The sequence below is a fragment of the Nycticebus coucang genome, chromosome 7 (genome assembly GCF_027406575.1).
Source record: "Nycticebus coucang isolate mNycCou1 chromosome 7, mNycCou1.pri, whole genome shotgun sequence".
Classification (NCBI taxonomy): domain Eukaryota; kingdom Metazoa; phylum Chordata; class Mammalia; order Primates; family Lorisidae; genus Nycticebus; species Nycticebus coucang.
In genome coordinates, this window is record NC_069786.1 from 19,603,070 (window position 1) to 19,626,213 (window position 23,144).

Here is a 23,144-nt window from a genome sequence, read left to right on the forward strand (position 1 = left end):
AAACTTTTTGGTTGGGTGAGACCCCTGCATCCCTTCCCTGCTGGCTCTGCCTGGAAGCTGGGAGCAGATCTTTGACTCCTACTGAAATAAATATCCTGCCAACATTGGTGGAGCCTTTAGTGCAAGCCCACCTAACCCAGACCTGCCCATCCACACTCCCCCACTCACCTCTGCTGTGGCAAAGAAAAATGACTCACTTGAAGTTCCAGGGACCTACCTACAACCTAGAGCAATCAAGCACTTCTCCTATGGGACTAGAGCTAGTCATAGAACCCCAAAACACCATTATAGCTTGTTTCTTCTGGCAAGCACTTACAGATGCCTGTTACAGCTTTTACTGACTCAATTATAGAGGGTGTGAGCACGTCATTATCTGAACAAAAAATAAAATAAAATAAAAATAAGAAGGAACACCTGCTCCAGATGAGAAAGAATCAGAAAAAGAACTCTGGAAACATGAAAAATGAAAGTAAAAGGACACCCCCAAAAGAACACAAAATACCATACCAATGGAAACCAACCAAAACAAGAACACTGATGTGACTGATAAAGAATTTTGAACATAGATTATGGCAAATCTCAATGTAATACAAGAAAAAATAAAAGCCCAACAAAAAGACACCACCAAAGCAATGGTGGGTCTCAAACCTTTTCAGAGAAAAGGCAGAAAATGGATGAAAAATTCAAATTGAATTTTTGAACACAAAACACATCTCAAAAATTCAAAAATTCAAAGAAATTGAATTATTTTAAAATATCAAGTAGAGGTTCTGGATATGAAAAATTCATTCAAAGGAATATAAAACACAGTGGAAAGCCTTCAAGCTAGATCAGGCAGAAGAAAGAATTTCAGAGCTAGAAGACAACACCTTTAAATTCAATAAGTCTGCCAAAGAGAAAGAACAGAGAAATAAGAGAAACAAACAAAGCCTATAAGACAAATGGGATTATGTAAAGGGGCCTAACATATGAATCCTAGCCATCCCTGAGGATAAAGAAGAAAATACACGAGAGCTGGAAAATCTGCTTGAGGGAATACTTGAGGAAAATTTCCCAGGCCTTGGTAGAAATCTGGACATCTAGGTAATAGAAGTGCAACAGACTCCTGGAAGATTCATCACCAAGAAACAATCACCACAACATATAGTTCATTAGAATGGCCAAAGTTAACATAAAAGAGGAACTGCTAAGAACTGTAAGGTGCATGTATCAGGTACCCTACGAAGGAAAACCCATCAGACTAACTGAAAACTTCTCAACAGAGACCCTACCAGTCTGAAATACTGGGGCCCCATTTTCAGTCTTCTCAATAGAATAATGGCCAGCCTAGAATTTCGTATCCTGAAAAACAAAATTTTGTATACGAAGGAGAAATAAAGACTTTCTCAGACAAGCAAATGCTGAGGGAATTTGTCAAAACCAGACCTTCCTTGCAGGAAGTACTGAGACCTGCCTTATACAATGATCAGCACAATAGACACCCACCAGTGTGCAACTATCCAAATGCTGAAATTCAGGGCCCAGATACAACAATGGTTCAAGAAGTAAAACAAGGCAGCGAAGTTCTACTTAACAGAATGAATAGAAATCCACTCCACTTATCAATTTTTTTTTTTTTAGTAAATGTGAATAGATTGAACTCCCCCCACAAGAGAAAAAGGCCAGCTGAATGAATAAAAATATATAAGCCAAGTATCTGCTGTCTCCAGGTAACTATCTAATTCACAAGGACTCATTCAAACTCAATGAGAGACTGTGAAGGGATGGAAAACAACATTTCATGCAAATGCAAACCAAAAGAAAGCTGGTGTAGCATTTCTCCTATCATGTAACATAGACTTCAAAGCAATGATAGTAAAGATAAACAAAGGTAGTTGTGATATAGTAGTAAAGGGAACAATTCTAAATATTTATGCATCTAATTCTAAATATTCATGCATAAAGTAAACCCTACTAGATCTAACCAAAGTAACAAACAGCAACATTATAATAGCCAGGCACTTCAACAGCCCACTGACAGAACTGGACAGATTCTCCAAGCAGAAAATAAAGGAACATGAGATTTAAATAAGACACTAGAACAAATGGGCCTAAGAGACATTTATAGAGCATTCTACACCTAAACTACTGAACATATATTCTTCTCATCAGCATAGAGAACACTCTCCAAGATTGATCACATCTTAGGCCACAAAACACATCTCAAAAATTCAAAAAAAAAAATAGGAATTATGCCATGTGTTTTCTCAGACCACAGCAGAATAAAATTGGAAATGAACTCCAACAGAAACACTCAATCCTACATGAAATTATAGAAATTCAGCAACCTTCTGCTGAATTATTATTGGGTCAATGAGGAAATTAAGATGGGAATTATAATATCCTTCAAACTAAATGACAAAGGGGACACAAGTTATCAAAATATGTGGGAGTAAGCAAAAGCAGTCCTAAGAGGAAAAGTCATAGCCTTAAATACCTACATCAAAAAAAAACAAAAAGATTGCAAATCAACAATCTAATGAATCATCTCAAGAAATGAGAAAAGAGCAAACCAATCTGCCCAACAGAAGAAAAGAAATAAGTAAGGTCAGAGCAAAAATTTATGAAATTGATAACAAAATAATTATATAGAATATTAATAAAACAAAAAGTGAGTTATTTGATCAGATAAATATTTGACAGACCTTTTACTAGATTAACCAAAAACAGAAAGCAAGGACCCTAATAAACCCAATTAAGAAATGAAAAAGAGATATTACAACTGATGCCATAGAAATATAAAACTCTGAGTAGTATAAAAGTCCCATCTCTGAGTAGTATAAAAGTCCCCATGCACATAAACTGGAAAACATTGAGGAAAGGGACAAATTCTTAGAAACACACAACCTCTTTAGGCTTAACCAGGAAGAAATAGAATTCATAAACAGACCACTATCAAGTAATGAAATTGAAGTAGCAATAAAAAAAACTTTCAGTGAATAAAAGTCCCAGACCAGATGTTTTTACAGCAAAATTTACCAGACCAACAAAGAGAAATAGGTTAATTTTTGTTGTTTCTATGATTGCCTTTGAGGTCTTAATCATAAATTCTTTGCCTAGGCCAATGTCTAGAAGAGTCTTTACAACATTTTTTTTCTAGAATTTTTATGGCTTCATGCCTTAGCTTTAAGCCTATTATACATTGTGAATTAATTTGAGTGGTGAGAGCTCTAGATCCTGTTTCAGTCTTCTACATGTGGTTATACAATTTTCCTAGCACCATGTGTTGAATAGAGATTCTTTCCCCCAGTGTATGTTATTGTCTGCTTTATCAAAGATCAGATGGCAATATGAGGATGGTTTTATATCTGAGTTTTCTGTTTTGATCCATTGGTCTATGTCTACAAAGCTATAGCTTTGTAGTATAGCTTGAAGTCTAGTAATGTGATGCTTCCTCATTTGTCCTTTTGCTTAAGGTTGTTTTGGCAGTTTAGGCTCCTTTCTGGTTCCATACAGAGTGTAGAATTATTTTTTATAGATTTGTGAAAATGATATTGGCATTTTAATGGGGATTTTATTGAATCTTTACATTGCTTTGGGTAGTATATACAATTTAACCATGTTTATTTTGTCACTCTATAAGCATGATATATTTTTCCATTTGTTTACATCCTCTGCAATTTACTTCTGCAGTAACCCATAGTTCTCCCTGTGAGGTCTTTTACCTCCTTCATCAAATATATTTCTAGGTATTTTATTTCCCTTGTTGCTATTGTGAAAATGGTAGCGTCTTTAATTTGATTCTTAACTTGACTGTTGTTAGTAAGAATGCAGTTGATTTGTGATCTTGTATCCTGAGACTGCTGAATTTATTTATCAATCCATCAATTCTAGGAATCTTTTGGCAGAATCATTGGAGTTTTCTAGATATAAGGTCATATCATAGGCAAAGAGTGCTAGATGCTGTAACGACCCCTATGGCCCTGGTCTCAGTTGCTGCTTGAAGGAACCAGGCGTGACATGGATTAGAAGTACAAGCTTTCAGGAGGTGGGCTAACCTTAAGTTCAGGGTAGCCCTGAGCCCCCTCCACAACAGCTATTTATTAAGTTTATACACAACAGGTGTGTAGAGTTAAGATAATGACATACACAACAGGTGTGGAGAGTGAAGGTAATGACATAGGAGGGCTGCATGTGTAAGGATTGCCACCTGCTCTTTCCTCACGTGTTCTTTTCCCACAACCCCCATGAAGAGGTACCAAGCATCAGTGTTTAACACATGCTTACTATCTCACTCTGGAACACTGAGTTACTTGGGGGATTGTCCCTAAGTCACAAAACATCTCTAGGCTTGCCAGGAGACTGTTCTTTTCTCAGTGTTTCCTTTTAATGTGTGAAGAAGCAGTAACTGTCCTTGAAAGCATGGTGTCCCTTCCTCTACAAGATGCCAACTGCCTAACACTTTGGTTAACAAGAAAATAACTTCATTGTTTTAAAAATCCTCTTCAAAAATTTAAACTTGAAGTTGTGTTATGATTAAGTAGTAGAAATGTCTTCTGAGTTTCTTTTCTTTCTTTCTTTTTTTTTTTTAGAAACAGAGCCTCACTCTGTTGCCCTGGGTAGAGTGCCAAGTAGAGTGCTGTGGTGTCATAAAGGCTCACAGCAACCTAAAACTCCTGGGCTTAAGCCATCCTACTGTCTCAGTTTCTTGAGTAGCTGGGACTACAGGTGCATCCCATGATGCCCAGCTAATTTTTCTTGCTCCGGCTGCTCTCCAACTCCCATGCTTAAACAATCCTCTCACCTCAACTTCCCAAAGTGTTAAGATTACAGATGTGAGCCATTGCAGCCAGTCTGAGTCATTTCTAAGTCAGATAAAATACTGAAGCATTAATTGTTGAACGTAAGTTCAAGTTTATTTTTGGCTTCTTAAATTTTAAAGAAGCACCAAATGTATTTAGGTTTGCTTGTAAATATATCCTGTTCTACAATGAAAAATTATACTTTTAGGGAGCAAATAAGTTTAGAAATTAGTAAATGATGCTAGTGTATATAATTCTGGTTCAGAATTGCTAAAGATTACAAATTCTAATTAACATATAATTAAAACTAATAGAAATAAGGGAAACAATTCTGTATGCTACATGTAGAAGGAAAGTGAGATGTGTTTTAGTAAAGGAAGATATAAGGGCTGAGAATATCACTTTGGGGGGGGATGATTTTGTCTAATTTAGAGGTGATGTAAGGGTCGTTTCAAAATATGGATTTAGAAAGAAAATAGAAAGCAGGAAGAAAGAGAGAGATTTTGTGTTTTATATGATGATTTCCTGGGCATCATGCTGTCTTTATTAGGTTTTTGGTTATTTAAGAAAATGAAACTATAGACTTAAGAAGTTTTTTTCCTACAAATATGTAACTTCTATTAAAGTCTTTTAATTATCACTTTGATTAAAGGAAGGACTATCATTTCACAGTGGCCTGTGATCCTATTTTTGATAAAGTGTTTGGGCAGTTATTTTTGATAAACTTCCCAAAATAAAATTCTAAAATTAAAACTTTTTTTTTTTAACCTCAGACTATCTTTCAGACATTGCAGAAGAGCTCCTGGAAGTCAAAGAGTTAATTAAACCATTATTTGATGTTAAATTATTTCAGAAACATTGTCAATAAGAAATTCTTGACCTTCTTGATTTATATTTGCATGTATGTTATTAATATGTGTTCCAAATCATATGATATTACTACAGCCTTACCAGATTCATTGCCTGCTGGTTAAGAGGAAACCATTACACTGAGACAGCATTGGTTACAGCAGAGATAGAGTTGGGCATTGCAGACACGATGCCAAAAGATGGAAGAAAGTTCTCAACTCTCTCTTCTTGAGAATCTGGGAGAAACCTGAGTTTTTAAAGACAGTTTGGCAGGCAAAAAAAAACAAGGCAATCGGATGAGCTAAGTTGGCTGGGTTGGGGTGGAACCAAAGCGGTTTAGAATGTGTCCTTTTTGCTAAGTCAGTTCTTGGATGGGAGTTGTAAGATCTTTTGAGTCACTTCCTTAGTATGGGCCACTGGTCTGGGTGGGTTAGCCATTCCACCAGAATGCCAGACCTGAAAGATAGCTCAAAAACTAGCCTTAAGCTTTGCAAAGGAGATATTATATGTAGGAGCAATGAAGAGCACCAAGAGTCTTTATGACCATTAGCTCCTGACTCCTGAGTAGAGTGGTTAGCAGTTGTAGGAAAGCAAGCTAAAGAAAGATGGCTTGTTCTATAAAGAAATGTGAACTGCCCCTACCTCGGATCCCACTTTGTGGCCCTTTATTAATTTTATAAAGGGTGGTTTCAGAATTTCTAGAAATATGATGTCATAATTTCTGTTCCATATATTATGTTAAGATGTTAGACATCAGAGAAATGACCAAATTTCCTTGTCAATTGCCTCATTGTGGAATTTCATCACATTTTTAATAACCATGACTATTTTAAGTCTTCTTGCCCACAGTTAATTGCTTTATTTTGATGCCTTTATGAGAGCTTTTCACAAGTAACTAAATAATCCTAGAGTGTGGTATCTTCAAGGAGGTTCATGAAAAGGATGAAAAGAAGGGTGGCACCTGTGGCTCAAAGGAGTGGGGCACCGGCCCCATATGCCAGAGGTAGTAGGTTCAAACCCAGCCCTGGCCAAAAAAACTGCAAAAAAAAAAAAAAAAGAAAAAAAGGATGAAAAGAATTCTGACAAGTATAGGTTTCTGATAAGTTGGAGACTTTTTTGTTTTTTGAGATACCATTGGCCTGGGTAATCTTCCAGAATTTGATGAAGAAATTGATGGGTTTATGGAATTGTTAACTAAGATCAAACAGAACAAGAATTATATGGGACTGAATGAATTGACAAAAAATAATTATGGGTATTTATGGCTTTTTTAATTAAAAAATTGCTGGTTCTCACATCTTTCTTAGTAAAGTATCACAAGATTCGAAAATCAAGTATCCAGCATACTCAATACGGTTATGAAAGCAGTAGAAAAACAACTACACACCCATAAGAAAAAAACACACAAGTATATTCAAGTGAGGGAGGGAGGAGGAAGGAAAAGGTAAAGGAGAGAAGGCAGTGGCTGGGTTGGTAAAGTCTCACCTAATACAAATACCCAATGTAAAGGTACACAGCCCTAGGTGAGGGCTCAACTACAATTTGAACTTTAACTTAAAAACCAAAATCATTTGTACCCTAATCATGATGATTTGTAACCTAATCATTTGTACCCTCATATTATTCCGAAATTAGAAAAAAATTGCTGATTCTTTGAGGTTTGGTTTTCCAGATTTAAGGACATTTCTTTTTTTCTTTTAAGCTTTCTATACCTCATAGCAATTTACTACTACATACTTTTGTAAACAAAAAATGAAACATTTGTTTTTCCTCCATACTTGATCCCTCCAAATTTCAGGAGATAATTTGTTAAGTATTCTTACTTTTGTTTATGACAACATGGTTATTTGCATAAGTTTAACAAGAATCTGTTCTCTTTAACAGGATATAATTGGAAACACTGGTTACATTACCACAGCTTTGACCGGAATGATATAGGTTGAAAATGTGCATAAAATGCCTGGCTTTAAGGGGCAAAGTCTGATGTCTGCCTTGGTTTGATTTCCTAGTGTCAAAGATTTTTAAAAGTCCAATCTGAACAGAAGCTTTTCCAAGAAGACAGACAAATGGCAAAAAAAACACATGAAAAAAATGCTTATCATCCCTAATCATCAGATAAATGTGAATCAAAAACCACCTTGAAATATCACCTAACCCCACAGAGAATAGTCCACATCACAAAGTCCCAAAGCCACAGATGCTGGTGTCGGTGTAGAGAGCAGGGAACACTTAATACACTGCTGGTGGGACTGCAAACTAATACAGCCTTTTTCAAAAGAAGTATGGATAACCGTCAAAGAGCTAAGAGTAGAACTCTCATTTTATCCTGCAATCCCATTACCTGGAATCTACACAGAAGAAAAAAAGGTCATTTCATCATAAGGCCATTTACACTCAACTGTTCATCACAGCTCAATTCCCAATCACAAAGATGTGGAAACAAACCAAGTGCCCATTAACTCATGAATGGATTAAAAAACTGTGTTATATGTATATCATGAAATAGTGTTCAGCCAAAAAAAAAGATAAGAGACTTTACATCTTTTGTATTTACCTGGATGGAGTTGAAGAACATTCTCCCCTTGGTAAAGTATCTCAAGAATGGAAAAGCAAACATCCCATGTACTCAATACTATTTGAAACTAGTAGATGAACAACAATAGGCCCACACGAGAGAAAAACACAATTAATTAAATTGAAGAAGCAAGGAGGGGGATAGGGGATGCCATAAGCTCATACCTACTGGGTATAATGTGGGGTGTAGGGCACACCTCCTGGGTAAAAGACTCAACTACAACTCTGGACCTTACCTTACAATGTAGCCGAATTGTATGTGTCCTCATGATAACCTAAATTAAAAAAAAAATAAAAGTCCAACCCAGGATTTCTTATCAAAATTTCTGGCAAAGCAAATTTAAAAGAAGCCTACATGGTTATTCTTGCTGTATTTATGTAAATGATCGAGCCAAGTTTGAGACTAAATCAGTTTCACAAACAAATTTGTGTTACCTGTGATTATCTTTGGTGGAAACATCATCTTTGGTAGAAATGGCAATAAGGAGAAAAACTATTGATCAGAAGAAACCTGCAGTATACCCGTTATGTATTAGATTGTAGCCCTGTCCATTGTTTTTCAAGTTGTTTTTTTTTTTCTCTTTTTTAGACAGAGTCTCATTTTATCACCCTCGGCAGAAGGCAGTGGTGTCACAGCTCGCAGCAACCTCCAATTTTTGAGCTTAGGCGATTCCCTTGCCTCATCCTCCCCAGTAGCTGGGACTACAGGCGCCTGTCACAACGCCCGGCCATTTTTTTTGTTGTTGCAGTTTGGCCGGGGCTGGGTTCGAACCTGCCACCCTCGGTATATGGGGACAACGCCCTATCCACTGAGCCACAAGTGCTACCCTATTATTTTCAAGTTTTTATTATCTACCTGTAGATTGGACTGGATACTCAGTTCTTCTACTTTCCTTCAATATCTGGGTACAACTCTCCAAATAAGAACAAAAACCACTAAGCTGGACAACTCAGTATAAACTTCAAGGGTAAAGACTCCTGTGTGATGTGTGGACTGCATGAAGAGTTTACCAGAATACCCGATGCCACAACCAAAGTTATTCAACCATAAACCAGGGTGAGAAGTTGTCATCTTCATGCTGTGAGCAGCCTCTCCCAAGTCCTTTAAAACAAGACTCCCTATCATAATAACACTCTTACCCTTCCTAATTTGTTCTTGTTCATGCCTACCTATTTCACTTGGCAGGATAATATACCAAGAGTTTCATAATCCATAGTTTTTCTGGATAACTTGATGGAATCTTGAATCTGTCATACTAAACCCAAATCATTACAGATCCTTTAGTGGACCTAGTGGGTAACTTTAGCAATGTACCTGATGCAACTGTTTGTTCAAATTGGTCTCTTTTGCAGTTAGCACTCTCTTCTTTCAAGTAACCAATCTCCGGGGTGTTAAATGATGGAATTGCTACCTACTCACTGAACAGGAAGGAGTCTGTGCAATTGTTGACACTTCTTGTTGAACATAGATAAATATTAATACATGGTGTATTGTAGAGATTTAGCTGCAAAAAGTTAAAAATAGACTATTTGACTAAAATAGATAGATTCTTCCTCTGATTCATCCTTTGAGCTATTCAATTTTAGTAGGTTAGGCTCATGGAGACCCCAGCAAAGAAGCATATTGCAAACTGTTAGTACTATCCTCCTGAAGTTCATAACAGCAGTCTCCCTGACATATTGTATCCTCTCAAAAAGTTTTATATATTGGCATACAGCCACCTGTCAAATGTAAAAGGGTCTCTTTGTGGCTAGAATGCAAAAATAAGTGCCATGATCATGAGGACTTCATAGCCTATGAATAATGTGTTGAGACTGGACCCCCAAACAATGGTAACTTCCCAAAGAGGCCAGTTTCAATTTTCAATTGGCATGATAATGAAGTTTCTTCTGTTCTAACTCTGACAATAAAGGGTAGCCTAAGGTTAACCAATCAGTTATCTTTCTACTGCTCTGTCTCCCTGTCCCTGCTTTATGAAGAAAGTAGCTTCGAAATGACTAATCCACTTTTTATTCTTTATCTCTGTTTTCTTTAGCCTGTTTTCTGCCTCTAAAACAGTGGTTCCCCACCTGTGGGTTGGGACCCACCGGAACTGTATTAAAGGGCTGCAGCATTAGAAAGGTTGAGAACCACTGCTTTAAAGCCAGCCTCTTCTGTTCCTCTCTTTGGAACACCTGTTCTCTTTTACAAAACAAAGTGTTGCTGGGCAGTGCCTGTAGCTCCAAGGAGTAGAGCGCTGGCCCCATATACCTGGAGGTGGCAGGTTCAAACCTGACCCCAGACAAAAAAAAAAAAAAATAGAACTGCAAAATAAAGTGTTGCCCAATTGTAGAATAAAGCCTCTTGAGATTTTAAACCAAATTTGTTATAATTTTGTTTTTGACATTACCAATATAATTTTGGTTTCTCTTACTCTTAGTTTAATTGCAATTAAGTGGCAGTACATTGGTTCAAATAAAAGTTTACTGGTATTATAATTTTTATTTTTATTTCTTTTTTTTTTTTTTTTTTGAGACAGAGTCTCACTATGTCACCCTGGGTAGAGTGCCATGGCATCACATCTCATAGCAACCTCAAACCCTTGGGCTTAAGCAATTCTCTTGCCTCAGCCCCCCAAGTAACTGGGACTACAGGCACCCACCACAATGCCTGGCTATTTTTTGTTGCAGTTGTTACTGTTGTTTAGCAGGCCCGGGCCAGGATCCAACTTGCCATCCTCCGTGTATGTGGCTGGCTCTGTAACCACTGAGCTACGGGCACCGAGCCAGGTACTGTAATTTTTAGAATAATGTTTTATTATTTTTGATTATTTAATTGCCAATCTGATAAATTAATGACTTCCCTGTTGTTCTATATATAGGTAGAGTGAGTATTTTGGTTGTTAATGAATTCAATAAAATAATCCAGAAACACTGAAGTAACTATTTTGTCATTGCCCAGAAATGTGTGAGTTCTTAGGATGACATTTTATAAATCCACCATATTATGATATTGTAAAATGTATAGTTGATCTTCTTCCCTTACTTCCTGATGTAAATCTTCTAAAATCCTTGGAATCTTTGGAGCAATAAGAATGTCTTTTGTATGCTAATGAGATGATTGGTGGCTTAGTAGCTCCAAGGTAGATTTAGGATGGGGGATGGTCACCAGAAAGAGCAAAGAATGATTAGAGGTTGGGACTTCCAACCCTACTCCTGAACTCTCTGGGCAGGGGATAGAGGCTGAAGGTTGAGTTGATCACCAGCAGCCAATAATTTAATCATAATGCCCATGTAATGAGGAATCCATAAAAATTCAGAAGAACAGGGTTCACAGGACTTCTAGGTAGCTGAATATAGTTGTTACCAGATGAAGAAGATCCAGATGCCTGTCACCATCAGCTAATATGCAGGGATGGGGATAGGTCCTCCAAACTTTGTCAAAATTCCAAGGTTCATAAATTTAGAGAGGACCTTATAAAATAAAGGGTTGTGGGCTATAGGCTGGCTAACATGTGGGCTGGGAAGCATAACCCCTGGCAGAGACCAAAAGCCGGCACTTTGAGGAAGAGAAGGGTAAAATAAAAATTTACGTCAAACAAGTTGGCTAGGTATTTATATTTAACAGGCTATAGGAGGAATTGTGAATATTAATGAAGGGGGAACCCACATACATAATACACAAGCACGTATGTTACATAACATCCCATGTTCACTTTGCCGTGGGGACTTACCATTTAAATGCATTCAAATTAGGGTCTATCCATAAAGAGGTGAAACAGAAGACATAGAGTCATCCTGTGTTCAGCTGCTGTAAACTGGGAGAAACAGTCCATGGTCAGTAGCATCTAATCAAAAAGGAATGCTTGGTCACTTGTGTCAAAACTGCAAAAAGAGAAGGGAATCCAGCAAGACTTGAAAGGGCTGGTTTCTGCCTAACCCTTAAGAAAGTTTAATGGCAGTTAGTGGGGGGCGGAGGGTATATAACAAGGTGTGTTCACCTGCTCTTCAGTCTTAGCCAGGAATTCAATTGTTAAGGTTTCTCTGGGGTCCATTCAGTTGAGGGGGTGCTTAGGATTTTATTTTTATTTCTCAGTGTTAACTGCTCCTGAGTATACTGTGTGAAAATACTTTAATTTTTCCTTTCTATACCCACACCAATACATTTGTAAATCTTAGGAAATTGTTTTCATTTTATTTGATTTCAATATAGTGAAATTATAGTGTGTTTTTATGCTACTTAGGAAGTCTCTCAAATTAATCCAGAAAATAGCATTTTTTTGTCTCTCTTTTAAAGTAATTTTTAAATTTTCTCTTGTTTTGTTTCACATGGAAGTTTGATAGAAGGTAATTCCAAGGATAATGCTATATAAATGTAGTCTATTTCAAAGGGAATTTCCTGGGTCGTTGATTTCCTGTGACTTCTAGACAACGTAAGGGAGTATTTCAGATTGTTAACCCTGACCCCATAACATGACCAGTAATGGGAATTTTATGAGCACGATCTTGCCATTAGTGTTTCTTGAAAGTCCAGATCCATTTCCATAGACCAAAGGCTGAATCACACTAATGAAAAGACGAATATGTTTACAAAAAAAAATTTTGGTTTACACAAACCAGCAAAAAACTTTTCAATGGCTCTTGTTGTATTTAGGTAGAATTCAAAGCAGCTCCCAAGGTGCCAGCCCCCTCCAGGTGGCACCTCTTTCTCTCACTCCAGCCCCTCTGGCACAGGGAGCTCCTCTCCAGGTACCCTATGTATTCACATCACTCAGCTGGGAGCACTTCCCCCACTCTGTGTCAAACTCCCTCCTACTTAGGTCTTAAATGTGATGTCCCTGGAGAAATTTTCACTGACTTCCTCCTCAAAGTCATTCCTCCAGTTCCTCTTTTTCATCCCACCTTTCAACTTGTCACTAAAGGCACTTATTTCAACATACCATAGTGACATTTGTGATGTGATGATTTGTTTTTTTCTTTTTTTGTAGAGACAGAGTCTCACTTTATGGCCCTCGGTAGAGTGCCGTGGCCTCACACAGCTCACAGCAACCTCCAACTCCTGGGCTTAAGCGATTCTCTTGCCTCAGCCTCCCAAGTAGCTGGGACTACAGGCACCCGCCACAACGCCCAGCTATTTTTTGTTTGCAATTTGGCCGGGGCCGGGTTTGAACCCGCTACCCTCGGCATATGGGGCCGGCGCCCTACTCACTGAGCCACAGGCGCCGCCCGATGTGATGATTTGTTGACTGTGTGTGTTCACCCCACAGCTCCATTTCATTACTTTTCTGAATCCAGTGTGTTTCAGATGGAGGTTTGGGCATGCTCAAGACATTTGTTGGGACAATTCTTGCTTGTGAAGTGTACTAGGTTATACATAATAATGATACTTAACAAACCACCTGCAAATCACAGTGCTCACAAAGAGAGATATCCCTCTCTTTGGTCTGGGGCTCAGCTGGGCTTGGGGCTCAGGTCTGCTCTTTCTCATTTATGGTTCTCATTCAAGGGCCAGGTGCAGGCAACAGTTGCCACTTGTGTATGTTCTCCTAGTTGATGTCAGGAGCATAAAACAGTGAAAGAGCCCAAAACGGTCCTTAACACTACACCCAAAACTGGCACAGTCTCTTATTTGCCCTCTTTATAACCCGAAGTCAATGCGGGAGGTTTGGCATGGGTAACAGCTGGGTGCTAAATGGTGCTGCTATGGTTTGAGTGTTTGGGCCACCTCAAAATCCGTATATTGAAATCCTGACTCCCCAGGTATGATATTAGGAGGTGGGATCTTTGGGAGGTGACTAGGGCTCTATCCTCATGAATGATATGAATGTTTTTACAAAGAAGGCTAGGAAGAGGGTGCTCACCCCTTCTACCAAATGAGGTTGCAGTAAGAAGCAAGGCTTCTATGAGAAGTGGGCCCACACCAAACACTAAGTCTTCCAGTGTCTTGATCTTGGATTTCCCGGCCTCCCGAACTATCAAAAATAAATTTCTCTTTATAAGCCACCCATTTTATGGCATTTTCTTAAAGCAGCCTGAACAGACTAAGACAATCTCCCAGTTAAGTCACTGAAAACTCCAAATTCTTCTTGCTGAGTCACTCCTCCTAGCTCTGCTGAGGACTGAGTACATAGAAGGCACAGAATTTGGTGAAAAAATAACTTTGCCAAATTGCCCTCTAGAACTGTTGTAAAAACTTAATGACTAGGGAGTGCTACTGGCATCATTTAATGTCCTTGTAATATTATTCTCTGTCTCAAAAAAAAAAAAAAGAATTTTTAGGAAGAACTCAGTCAGCCTAAGGACTCTTAGTTTATTTATGGATTTTGAATTTTGTATGCTACTGTAATCTATGATAAGTCACCATTAACTACTTTTTCAGTATTTTTTTGTATATAAAACAATATATTCAACACCCCCCCAAAAAAATCCAATGTTCATGCCTATTCCCAGCCCCATTAAAATTGCTGAGGTGATTCCAATGTGCAGCCAAGTTTGAAGGCCACTGACATAGAAGGAACTCAGTAATATTTGTTGAATGGCTGGAAGGCTGGATATATGACATCGAGAATGAGAAATGTTGGGCTCTGGTTCTAGCACTGCCTCTGATGTGTTGTGTGACCCAAGTTGTGTTATTCTACTTTTCTGGCCATATCCATTGTTGCAATAGATGCCTTGTAAGGTCCCTTCCTCCTTTAGGATTTTACAATTCCTCTTCTTGGTCATAGCAAGAAACCCAAGTAGAAGGACTGGGAGAATCCTGGAGATAGAATGATTGATGCTTCATAGAAAACTTCATCCAGGATAAAGGTGACCCTAATTGGAAACTATTATGGTATCCCTTTCTCCAGGAATTAGAAAGTATCTGTGAAGCTCTAACGCAGAGGTTCTCAACCTGTGGGTCACGACTCACAGGAACTGTATTAAAGGGCCATGGCATTAGGAAGGTTGAGAACCATACCTCTAAAGAGTCTTGCAATTAGAATATCACATAGCTATGTACTGAACACGCGAAAGAGAGAAAGAATGATTCCAAATCCCCATATATCTGACGAGGAGATAGGATATGTGGGGGTGCCTGCAGCCCAGGAAAGGGAGAGAGATGCATTTCTCTGAGGGATTCCTCATAAACCTTCTTTCTGCCTACTCCAAGGCTGTGCAGGGTTCCCCTCTCAAATATGGCCCATTCAGATTTTCTTGACTGCTACCATGGCTGTTTTGCTGAGGCTTTTTTTTTTTTTTAAGTATGTTACTCAATTCTGCTACTGTCACCCTACACAGGCAGTAAAATAAGACAATTTATTACTGGGGAAATTAGCTCATGTTTATTTAAAATACTGGAAAAGAATTTGCAATGGGGGGGACTCACATACTGCCTTGTCTGAGACCTATTATTTTCCAGGCCCAAGTCCCAGGCCGCTTTATATACAGCTATTTAGGCTTGCCTGCTATGTGAATTTTTTTTACCTGTCCCTAGACATCATCCAGCAGTGGACACAAATGATCGTTACCTTCCATTTCCCCTCAACTCATGCTATTCCAGTGAATAATAGTTTTATGGTTACAAAAATAGCACATTTGGGAGCTTATGACAGTGGGCACCTTAGAAATTGAGTTTTATTGGCTTCGCAATAGGCAACAGCAAGGTATACAACACAGACAGCAGGGATCCCATTTTAGCACCTTTACTTGCATGCTCAGATTACTCAGATTATTGGGGACGAGGGTGGTGAGTGGCACGCAGCTTTGTATAATAGTTGCTAGCTATATTTAATAACAAAATTTTATTCTTACAAACTTTCCAATCTCTTATGTGTTCTGGTTCCAGACAAATCCCTGTTCTGTCGGAATCAACTCCAGAACAAAAGGTGCAAAAACAAACAAAAAAAATCTTCAAGGATGAACATTAACTGCATACATAACTTTTTAATTTGTTAGGGATGCAAGGAGAGTGAAACACTAAACACAAAAACTCTTTGATTCAAGGAGCTAAAAGTCTCACACTCCCACACACCACACACATACAGGGTGTTGGTAAAGTTTGTGGGCAATTTAAAAAATTTGTAAATTGCACACGAACTTTACAAGCACCTTGTATAGAGGGAAGGATCTTTTCTAGAGCAAAAGCTTTCACATAAGTCATCTCCATTGATTAAAACAAACAAAGCTGGGAAGCCATAATGAAGTGAGTGTGAGGGAGACCTCTTTATATGGGTAGAACAGCCATCCTCTGGGACAGCCATGTAAGTGATGTGGCAGCTCAAATTACGTGAGCTCAGGAATCCACATTCTCAGAGATGTTCTTTCTTCAAAAAGACCCAGAAACCGTGGATGGGGTGAGGTGGGGGACATTATCCCAAGCGAGTCTTTCTGGGAACAAGATGTCAAAGGCTACGACGCTGAGGAGGGCAGCGGGCGTGAAGAATCCCTTCTGGGGGCTCCGTTCCTGGCCCACATACCGAGTGGTTTGCCCAAGTGTGCATTAATAAAGGCTAGAACCGGGTCTGGATTCGGAATCCTGAAGCTGATCTGTGTTGACTCTTCCTAAGTCCAGCTCGCGGAGAAGACCGGTCCCACTCGGAGCATCCCAAGCCTGTGAGAGGCCTGGAAAAGTAGGCGGAATGCAAAATGACCCCAACATTGAGAAATGACCCTTATAAGAAACGCCTAGGAGAAAAATTCAGATTCCTAGCGCGAAGCCCCAGCATAACGCCGGGCTCGCAGAAGAACAGAACAAGTTTTCTCCGCCGCGGCCGGCCCAGCCTCTCCTCGGCCTGCCCTTGCGCAGGCGCAGTTGCGCGGAGCTCCCGCCCCAGAGCGCATGCTCCGCCGGGCCGTGGCGCTCCCTGCTGGAGGCTGTGGCGGCCGCGGCAGAGGAAGTTTCCGCTTTGCACTCCACCCCGGTAGCAGCTTGGCCGCGAGGACAGCTTCCTCTGGACGCTTCGCGGGCTTTGCTGCTGTTGCACGTCAGCACGGTCAGATCATGGGGTTGCCCAAGGGGCCGGAGGGTGAGAGTCTCCCGGAGGTAAGAAGCCCCCCTTCCCTGACACATCGGGGTTCCTGAGGAGAGAGGGCCAAGCCCACGGGGCGGCGGGCAGAGCGGGGCCCTAGGTGTGTTTGGGCCGCCCCGCCCCTTTCCTCAGGTGTGGCCACCGCGGGGAAACCCTGCTCCTGAGCGCAGGGGGTGGGCTGAGTAGGTGTCCCTGTTTGGACAAGGGGCAGCGGTTGGGTAGAGACTAACTTCAGCAGCTCCCGGGTCACTTGGGGTAGAGGTGGTCTTCTCAGTCCGACACCTACCCTGGTGCAGCCCCCGCCCCGCGGAGTGCGTTCCCCTGTCCCACTGTCCTGGGCAGTCTCCCTAACCCCCGGGCGCCCAAGGGCTAGCCCTGAAGGCCAGAAGCTGCTGAGCGCGGCAGTCACGAGACGCGCGCGCCGGACGGTCCCTGCTCGGGTTGTGCAAAGGGCAGTGACCTTGGGGCGTCTACCGCCGCCTCGCAGGGCCCGCAGGATCCGGGTGGCCAGCTTCACGTGTCTTGGGATCGGGAGGGAATGTCGCTTTCCCTGCATTTACCCGGTCCTGAGCGGCGGGAGGAAGTTTGGGAGCCGTGTGCTCTGGGGTAGTGTCTGGCTAGGTCAGTCTTCCGTGATATTCCGGGTGAGGACACACTCTCCAGGGGTGCTGTGTGGCCAGGGACCGAGTTCTGGGTGGAAATATTGCTTCTCCTGAAGATAGTGAGTGACTTTCCAGAGGTGTTATTAAGAACTTACTAGGTGCTAGGGACAAGGTAATCAGTGGTTTCTGGATTTTCACGTTTACTAGGAGTAAAGAAGTGCATTCATTTTCTTTTGGCTGCAGGTATTGCTTAGCTAGGCGGTTTGCATTCCCTTTGAGTTGATTTATTCAAAAGCTAATCTAGTTTACTAGATTCTAGAGAGAAATGGAATCCATCCTGCACCTCGACCCCCTTTCTAAGGTTATCTTGCAGGCATTTTGGCAAAGGGAATGCTTCCTTGACATACATAATAAGTGGTCCCTTCATACTTACCTGCCAGTGGCCTGTCTTCTTTCTCTGTACTCTTCCCAGACCCTAAATTCTTTCATCCATGAGTACTCACTAATTGAGAGATCACTGTGTTCTGAGTCCAGAATTGCAGATATAGTGATGGAAGGAAAGACTTATCTGTCAGTGAGTGCTACCAAAATGCAAGTCCATTTTGTCGTTTGAAGAAGACCTAATGAGTATAATGTCCTCAGAACCCTTGTATCAGGTAAAATGTTACATACATATTGCTTTGTTGGGACCCAGGATTGTGAAGAGGAGGATCTGTTCTGCGATAGTTGAAGTTTCATTTTTTGCCACTTTATTCTAGGCTCTCATCAAGTTTTTGCCTGGCCTTTTGCTGTAGACTCCTTTGTGGTCTCCCAGGTTCTATCTCGACTCCCTCCCACTCAGTGCCCCCAAAGTACCATCAGTGGGAGTCTTTCTAAAATAAAAAGCATTCCTGCTCCTATGTGTCTTTTGCTTAACTTTTCACTGCTAGGAGGCCAGGTCTAATTTGTCATTGTTATCCAAGAGCCCAAGATCTTTCTTAGCAACTAAAATGTTAGAGTGAGTATTATCAAATTATTATCATTTATTTCAAAGACCAGTAAATATAAATATGGATAGTCTGTGTTATCAAGCTGTCACTAGACCAGTTAATTCATTGACTTCATTTCTTTAACCCTTTCTTGTATGTATGTGAAGGATAGAAAGATAGCTAGCTAGACTTGGCCCTGCCTTCCAGCTTACGTGCATTACAGTGTATGTAGGGCAAGTGAAAATTTATTGGGCTTGGTTTAAGAGCTCATAGTCATTCATCTTTATCAGAATTTTAGTTTTAACGATGGGATGTGTTAACCAGCCTAGTGATTTTTTATGGCTTCAAGGGAGGATATTCTTTCATACCCTGTGTGTTAACCAGTGCCCTTTTCCACTTTGTTTCATTGTTCATCTGCAAAGTCAATTTGAAGACAAATGGTCCCATTTAGTATCTTGTGCCAACAAGTTACTTCATAGGTTATTTTGCAAAAGTGCACTTCTCCGTTCTGGGGCAAGTGAATGAGAAGCATGGGCCATGCATCATCTGCAGTCAGGTGGCCAGTGGGTGCCCACAATACAGGTGTTGAGGCAGAGATGATCCTCCTGTGATGTATTGTTCCCTTGTTGGAAATGTTTTTGATAAATGATGTTTGCATGGTAAATGATGATTGAACAAATGACGTGTTCCTGTTTTATACTCCAGGAGTTTTAGAGCTTTAGGAAAATACTTGTATTACCTCATTTTCTTTTTCTACTCTATCTTCTTGAACCACAAGTGCTCTTTACATCTTTTTTCTTTGAATCTTTTCATGTAGATATTTTTCAGCCATCCAGATCTTTTGCAGAAGAGAGAGGTATGAATAATTAATATTACTTTTTAATTTTTGTATATGCTGCAGGAACTAGTGAATGCTAATCTTCAGGATGCTTGTTAGGCTGGTCCAGGGGGGTTGTAAAATGAGTGATAGCTCAATGCTGTCATCTGTCTGGTGCCACTCCTGCTCCATTGCAGGGGATTATTGGTCACTTTAATAATTACATATTAAACTATATTTTAACATGTATATTCCCTTTTCTGGAAGTTTATACTTCAAAATAAACTTTTTTCCATTATCAAGGTCATGACTATGAAAACATTTTAATACATGACTGAGTTAGGTCATATACTTTATGTAAGGATTAGTTCTATGGCCTGCAACCCTGGGCTATGAACCAGTACTGGGTAGTGGTGAACTGTTAGGAACCAGGCCATCTAGCATCACCACCTGAACTTTATTTCCTGTCCCATCTCCTCCTCAACCCTGTAGAAAATTTGTCTTCCACAGGTCCCTAGTACCAGATAGGCTGGGGACTGCTGGATTAGTATGTCATTCGGTATTTAGTAATTATGTCTTTTGAACTTAATGCTGTTTTGCTAAACAGAAGTAAGCCCAAGTGTATAATATAGAAGTCTTAAACCAACCAGTAGTTCACTCATGGAAAAACAGTCGTGTGCATAACATCAGGCATGTCACTCAAAGGAGGTTGGTACTTAAATTGTGTGAATGGCATAGACCAGGCATCCTCAAACTTTTTAAACAGGGGGCCAATTCGCTGTCCCTCAGACCGTTGGAGGGCCAGACTATAGTTTAAACAAAAAAAAACTATGAACAAATTTCTATGCATGCTGCACATATCTTAGTTTGAAGTAAAAAACAAAACGGGAACAAATACAATTCACACCACTTCATGTGGTCCGTGGGCCATGGTTTGAGGATGCCTGGCATAGACTATAAGTAAAATAGAAAGACAGAGGAATGACCATTTCAGGCTAGATTTGTAAGGGAAGGCATCAAGTAGGAGCTAGAATTTGAGGATGATTTCTTGATTGTTGGAGAATATCAAGAAAAGGAAGGTAGTGTGATGAGTGAAGAATTGGGAATGAGCAATGCTTATCTAGATTGTACATCCATAGCTCAATGTAACCTTGAATTCGTGGGCTCAAGTGATCCTCTTAAGTATCTGAGACTACAGGCACTTACCACCACACCCAGCTAGTTTTTAAATAAAAATAGTGATGGGGTTTTGCTATGTAGCCCAAGCTGGTCTCAGATTCCTAGCCTCAAGTGATCCTCCTGCCTCAGCCTGTGAAAGTGCTGGGCTTATAGGTGTGAGCCAGTGTACTTGGTGATTTTTGATTTTCTGCAGTAATGGGAGAGAGAAAAGATAGTTTATGAAAGTAAATGAATACAAAAGTATTAGAATATTTAGATGGATTTAAGTAGTATATAAACACCTAGTGTAAAAGGAAGATATACATTAAAAATTTTAAATCAAATGACAATTTACTTGTATCAGATGAATTTATTATTTTTAAGGCAATCCTAGTATATGGCAGTGATCACTCTTTACTATATCTGAATTGAAAGCTTTCCATGTATTTGCTTTAGATATGAAAAGGGAAGTGTAGAGAGGAATACATATATGGATTCCCTTCTTTGTGATACTCCTTTTGTCAGTAACTTCTGGGACCTGGATAAGTCTAAATTTTTTTTTTTTTTTGAGACAAAATCTCACTTTGTCACTCTCAGTAGAGTGTTGTGGTGTCACAGCTCACAGCAACCTCCAACTGTTGGGCTCAAGATATCCTCTTATACCCTGTCAGCCTCTGAAGTAGCTGGGACTACAGGCAACTACCATAATGCCTGACTATTTCTAGAGAGGGGGTCTTGCTTTTGCTCAGGCTGGTCTCAAACTTATGAACTCAGGCAGTCCACCCGCCTTGGCCTCCCAGAGTGCTAGGATTACAGGAGTGAGCCACCATGCCCAGCCTGAACTTTTTTAAACACCAAATAAAAAACCTTGTTCTTGTTTATAAGGAGCTTATTATCTAATTAAGAAGCCTGTCTATGTAAGAGCCACAAGTAAAAAAAAAAAAAGGAAACCTGTAAACTTCACAGTTGAAGTAAGCTACATGTTAGAGAAAAAGAAGGTATGGTCCTCTAATCTTTCTTTTCCCTAGGTGTCTTCAGCATGAATAAGTAGTCTTTGTTAACTGTGTTTGTCTTCTCCCCCAGCTATGACACTGAACAGCTTATTGAGAACTTGGACTTGTCTTTGTGACTCTGACAACACTGTCCACGTGCTTCTGTATAATGCTTGTTGAATTTTCAGAGAATCTGGTGCAGTGATATAGCCAGTGTTACCTGCTCCTTGGCCATGAAATTGTGGCATCAGAGGATTGATGTCCCTTTATTCAAGGTAGCTTTTACCAGCCAAACTTTTACCTTTCTGTTATAGGTGGAAACAAGAGAAGATGAAGAACAAAATGTCAAGTTGACTGAAATTCTGGAACTCTTGGTTGCAGCTGGGTATTTCAGGGCAAGAATTAAAGGCTTGTCACCTTTTGACAAGGTAAGAGGAAATTTTTCTAACCATAGACTATTTTTCTTTTTTTAACTTAACATGGTTTATCATGGCAAAGAAAGGAGGCAGAGATTACATGTTGATAATTGCATTTATTACTTATTCAGATTTATTATGGATATATTCAAATTTTCTTTTCATATAGGCAGTCCCTGAGTCCCTGATTTATAAACACCCAACTTATATACAACTCACACTTATGAACAGGGGCTATTACAGGTAATAAGTAAATGTACCTCTTCCAACTTACATACAAATTCCATTTAAGACCAAACCTGTAGAACCTATCTCATTTGTAATCCCAGCCACTGCCTTTAATGATGTATCAATAAACATGCCTCGAATTTCTTTTCTGTGCATAGAGCTTTAAGAAGTGCAAAGCAAAAGAAATATTTCCTTCCTTCATAGAATTTACAGTTTAGATGGAGATTATAAGGCTTAACTGAGATAAAATAATCTTAGTTAATAATGAGCTATCCCAAGTCAGCGTGCTCATAGACAGTTGCCAGTGATCTGATTTAGGAGGAAGGAGAAATCACTATGGGATTGTCTCTTAGTTCAGAAGAACCTTAAATAATTATTATGCCCAAAGCATGGTAATAGGTGTTGAGGATACAGAGATAAAACAGAGGCATTGTGATCAGAGCCCACCTTCTGTAAAGTACATACAATGGACAAGTAAACCAACATGAATACAATAAATAGACTGATGCAGCAAGTGCCACAGTGTAGCACGCACAGAAAGGAGGTATCTGAATCAGGGTAGGCCACAAAAGCTTCTGCAGCTTCAGGGGTCACAGTCCTGGCTGGGCAGAACAGAATCACCCTGGGTTGTTTTTTAATACAGTTGTCTTAAGCCTCACTCATTGAAATTCTGGTTAGTTAGATCTGGGCTGGGGCCCTGGAATCTGTATTTTATTTATTTATTTATTTTGGGGTAAAGTCTCATTATGTGACCCTTGGTAGGGTGCCGTGG

General features: G+C 39.9%; 1 protein-coding gene across 4 annotated transcripts in view; it reads left to right on the forward strand.

Moving 5' to 3' along the window:
- The first annotated feature begins 17,007 nt into the window (after window positions 1-17,007).
- Window positions 17,008-23,144, forward strand: part of CCDC93 (coiled-coil domain containing 93) — a 109,548-nt gene continuing 103,411 nt past the window's right edge. For 3 of the 4 annotated variants that reach the window (XM_053597424.1, XM_053597425.1, XM_053597426.1), the window contains exons 1-2: window positions 17,041-17,205; window positions 22,043-22,156. In XM_053597424.1, the coding sequence (XP_053453399.1) occupies window positions 17,164-17,205; window positions 22,043-22,156 (156 nt within the window). In that variant the 5' untranslated portion in view covers window positions 17,041-17,163. Of the gene's footprint in view, window positions 17,206-22,042; window positions 22,157-23,144 lie in introns of all 4 variants that reach the window. The other variant, XM_053597423.1, reaches the window with a different exon arrangement.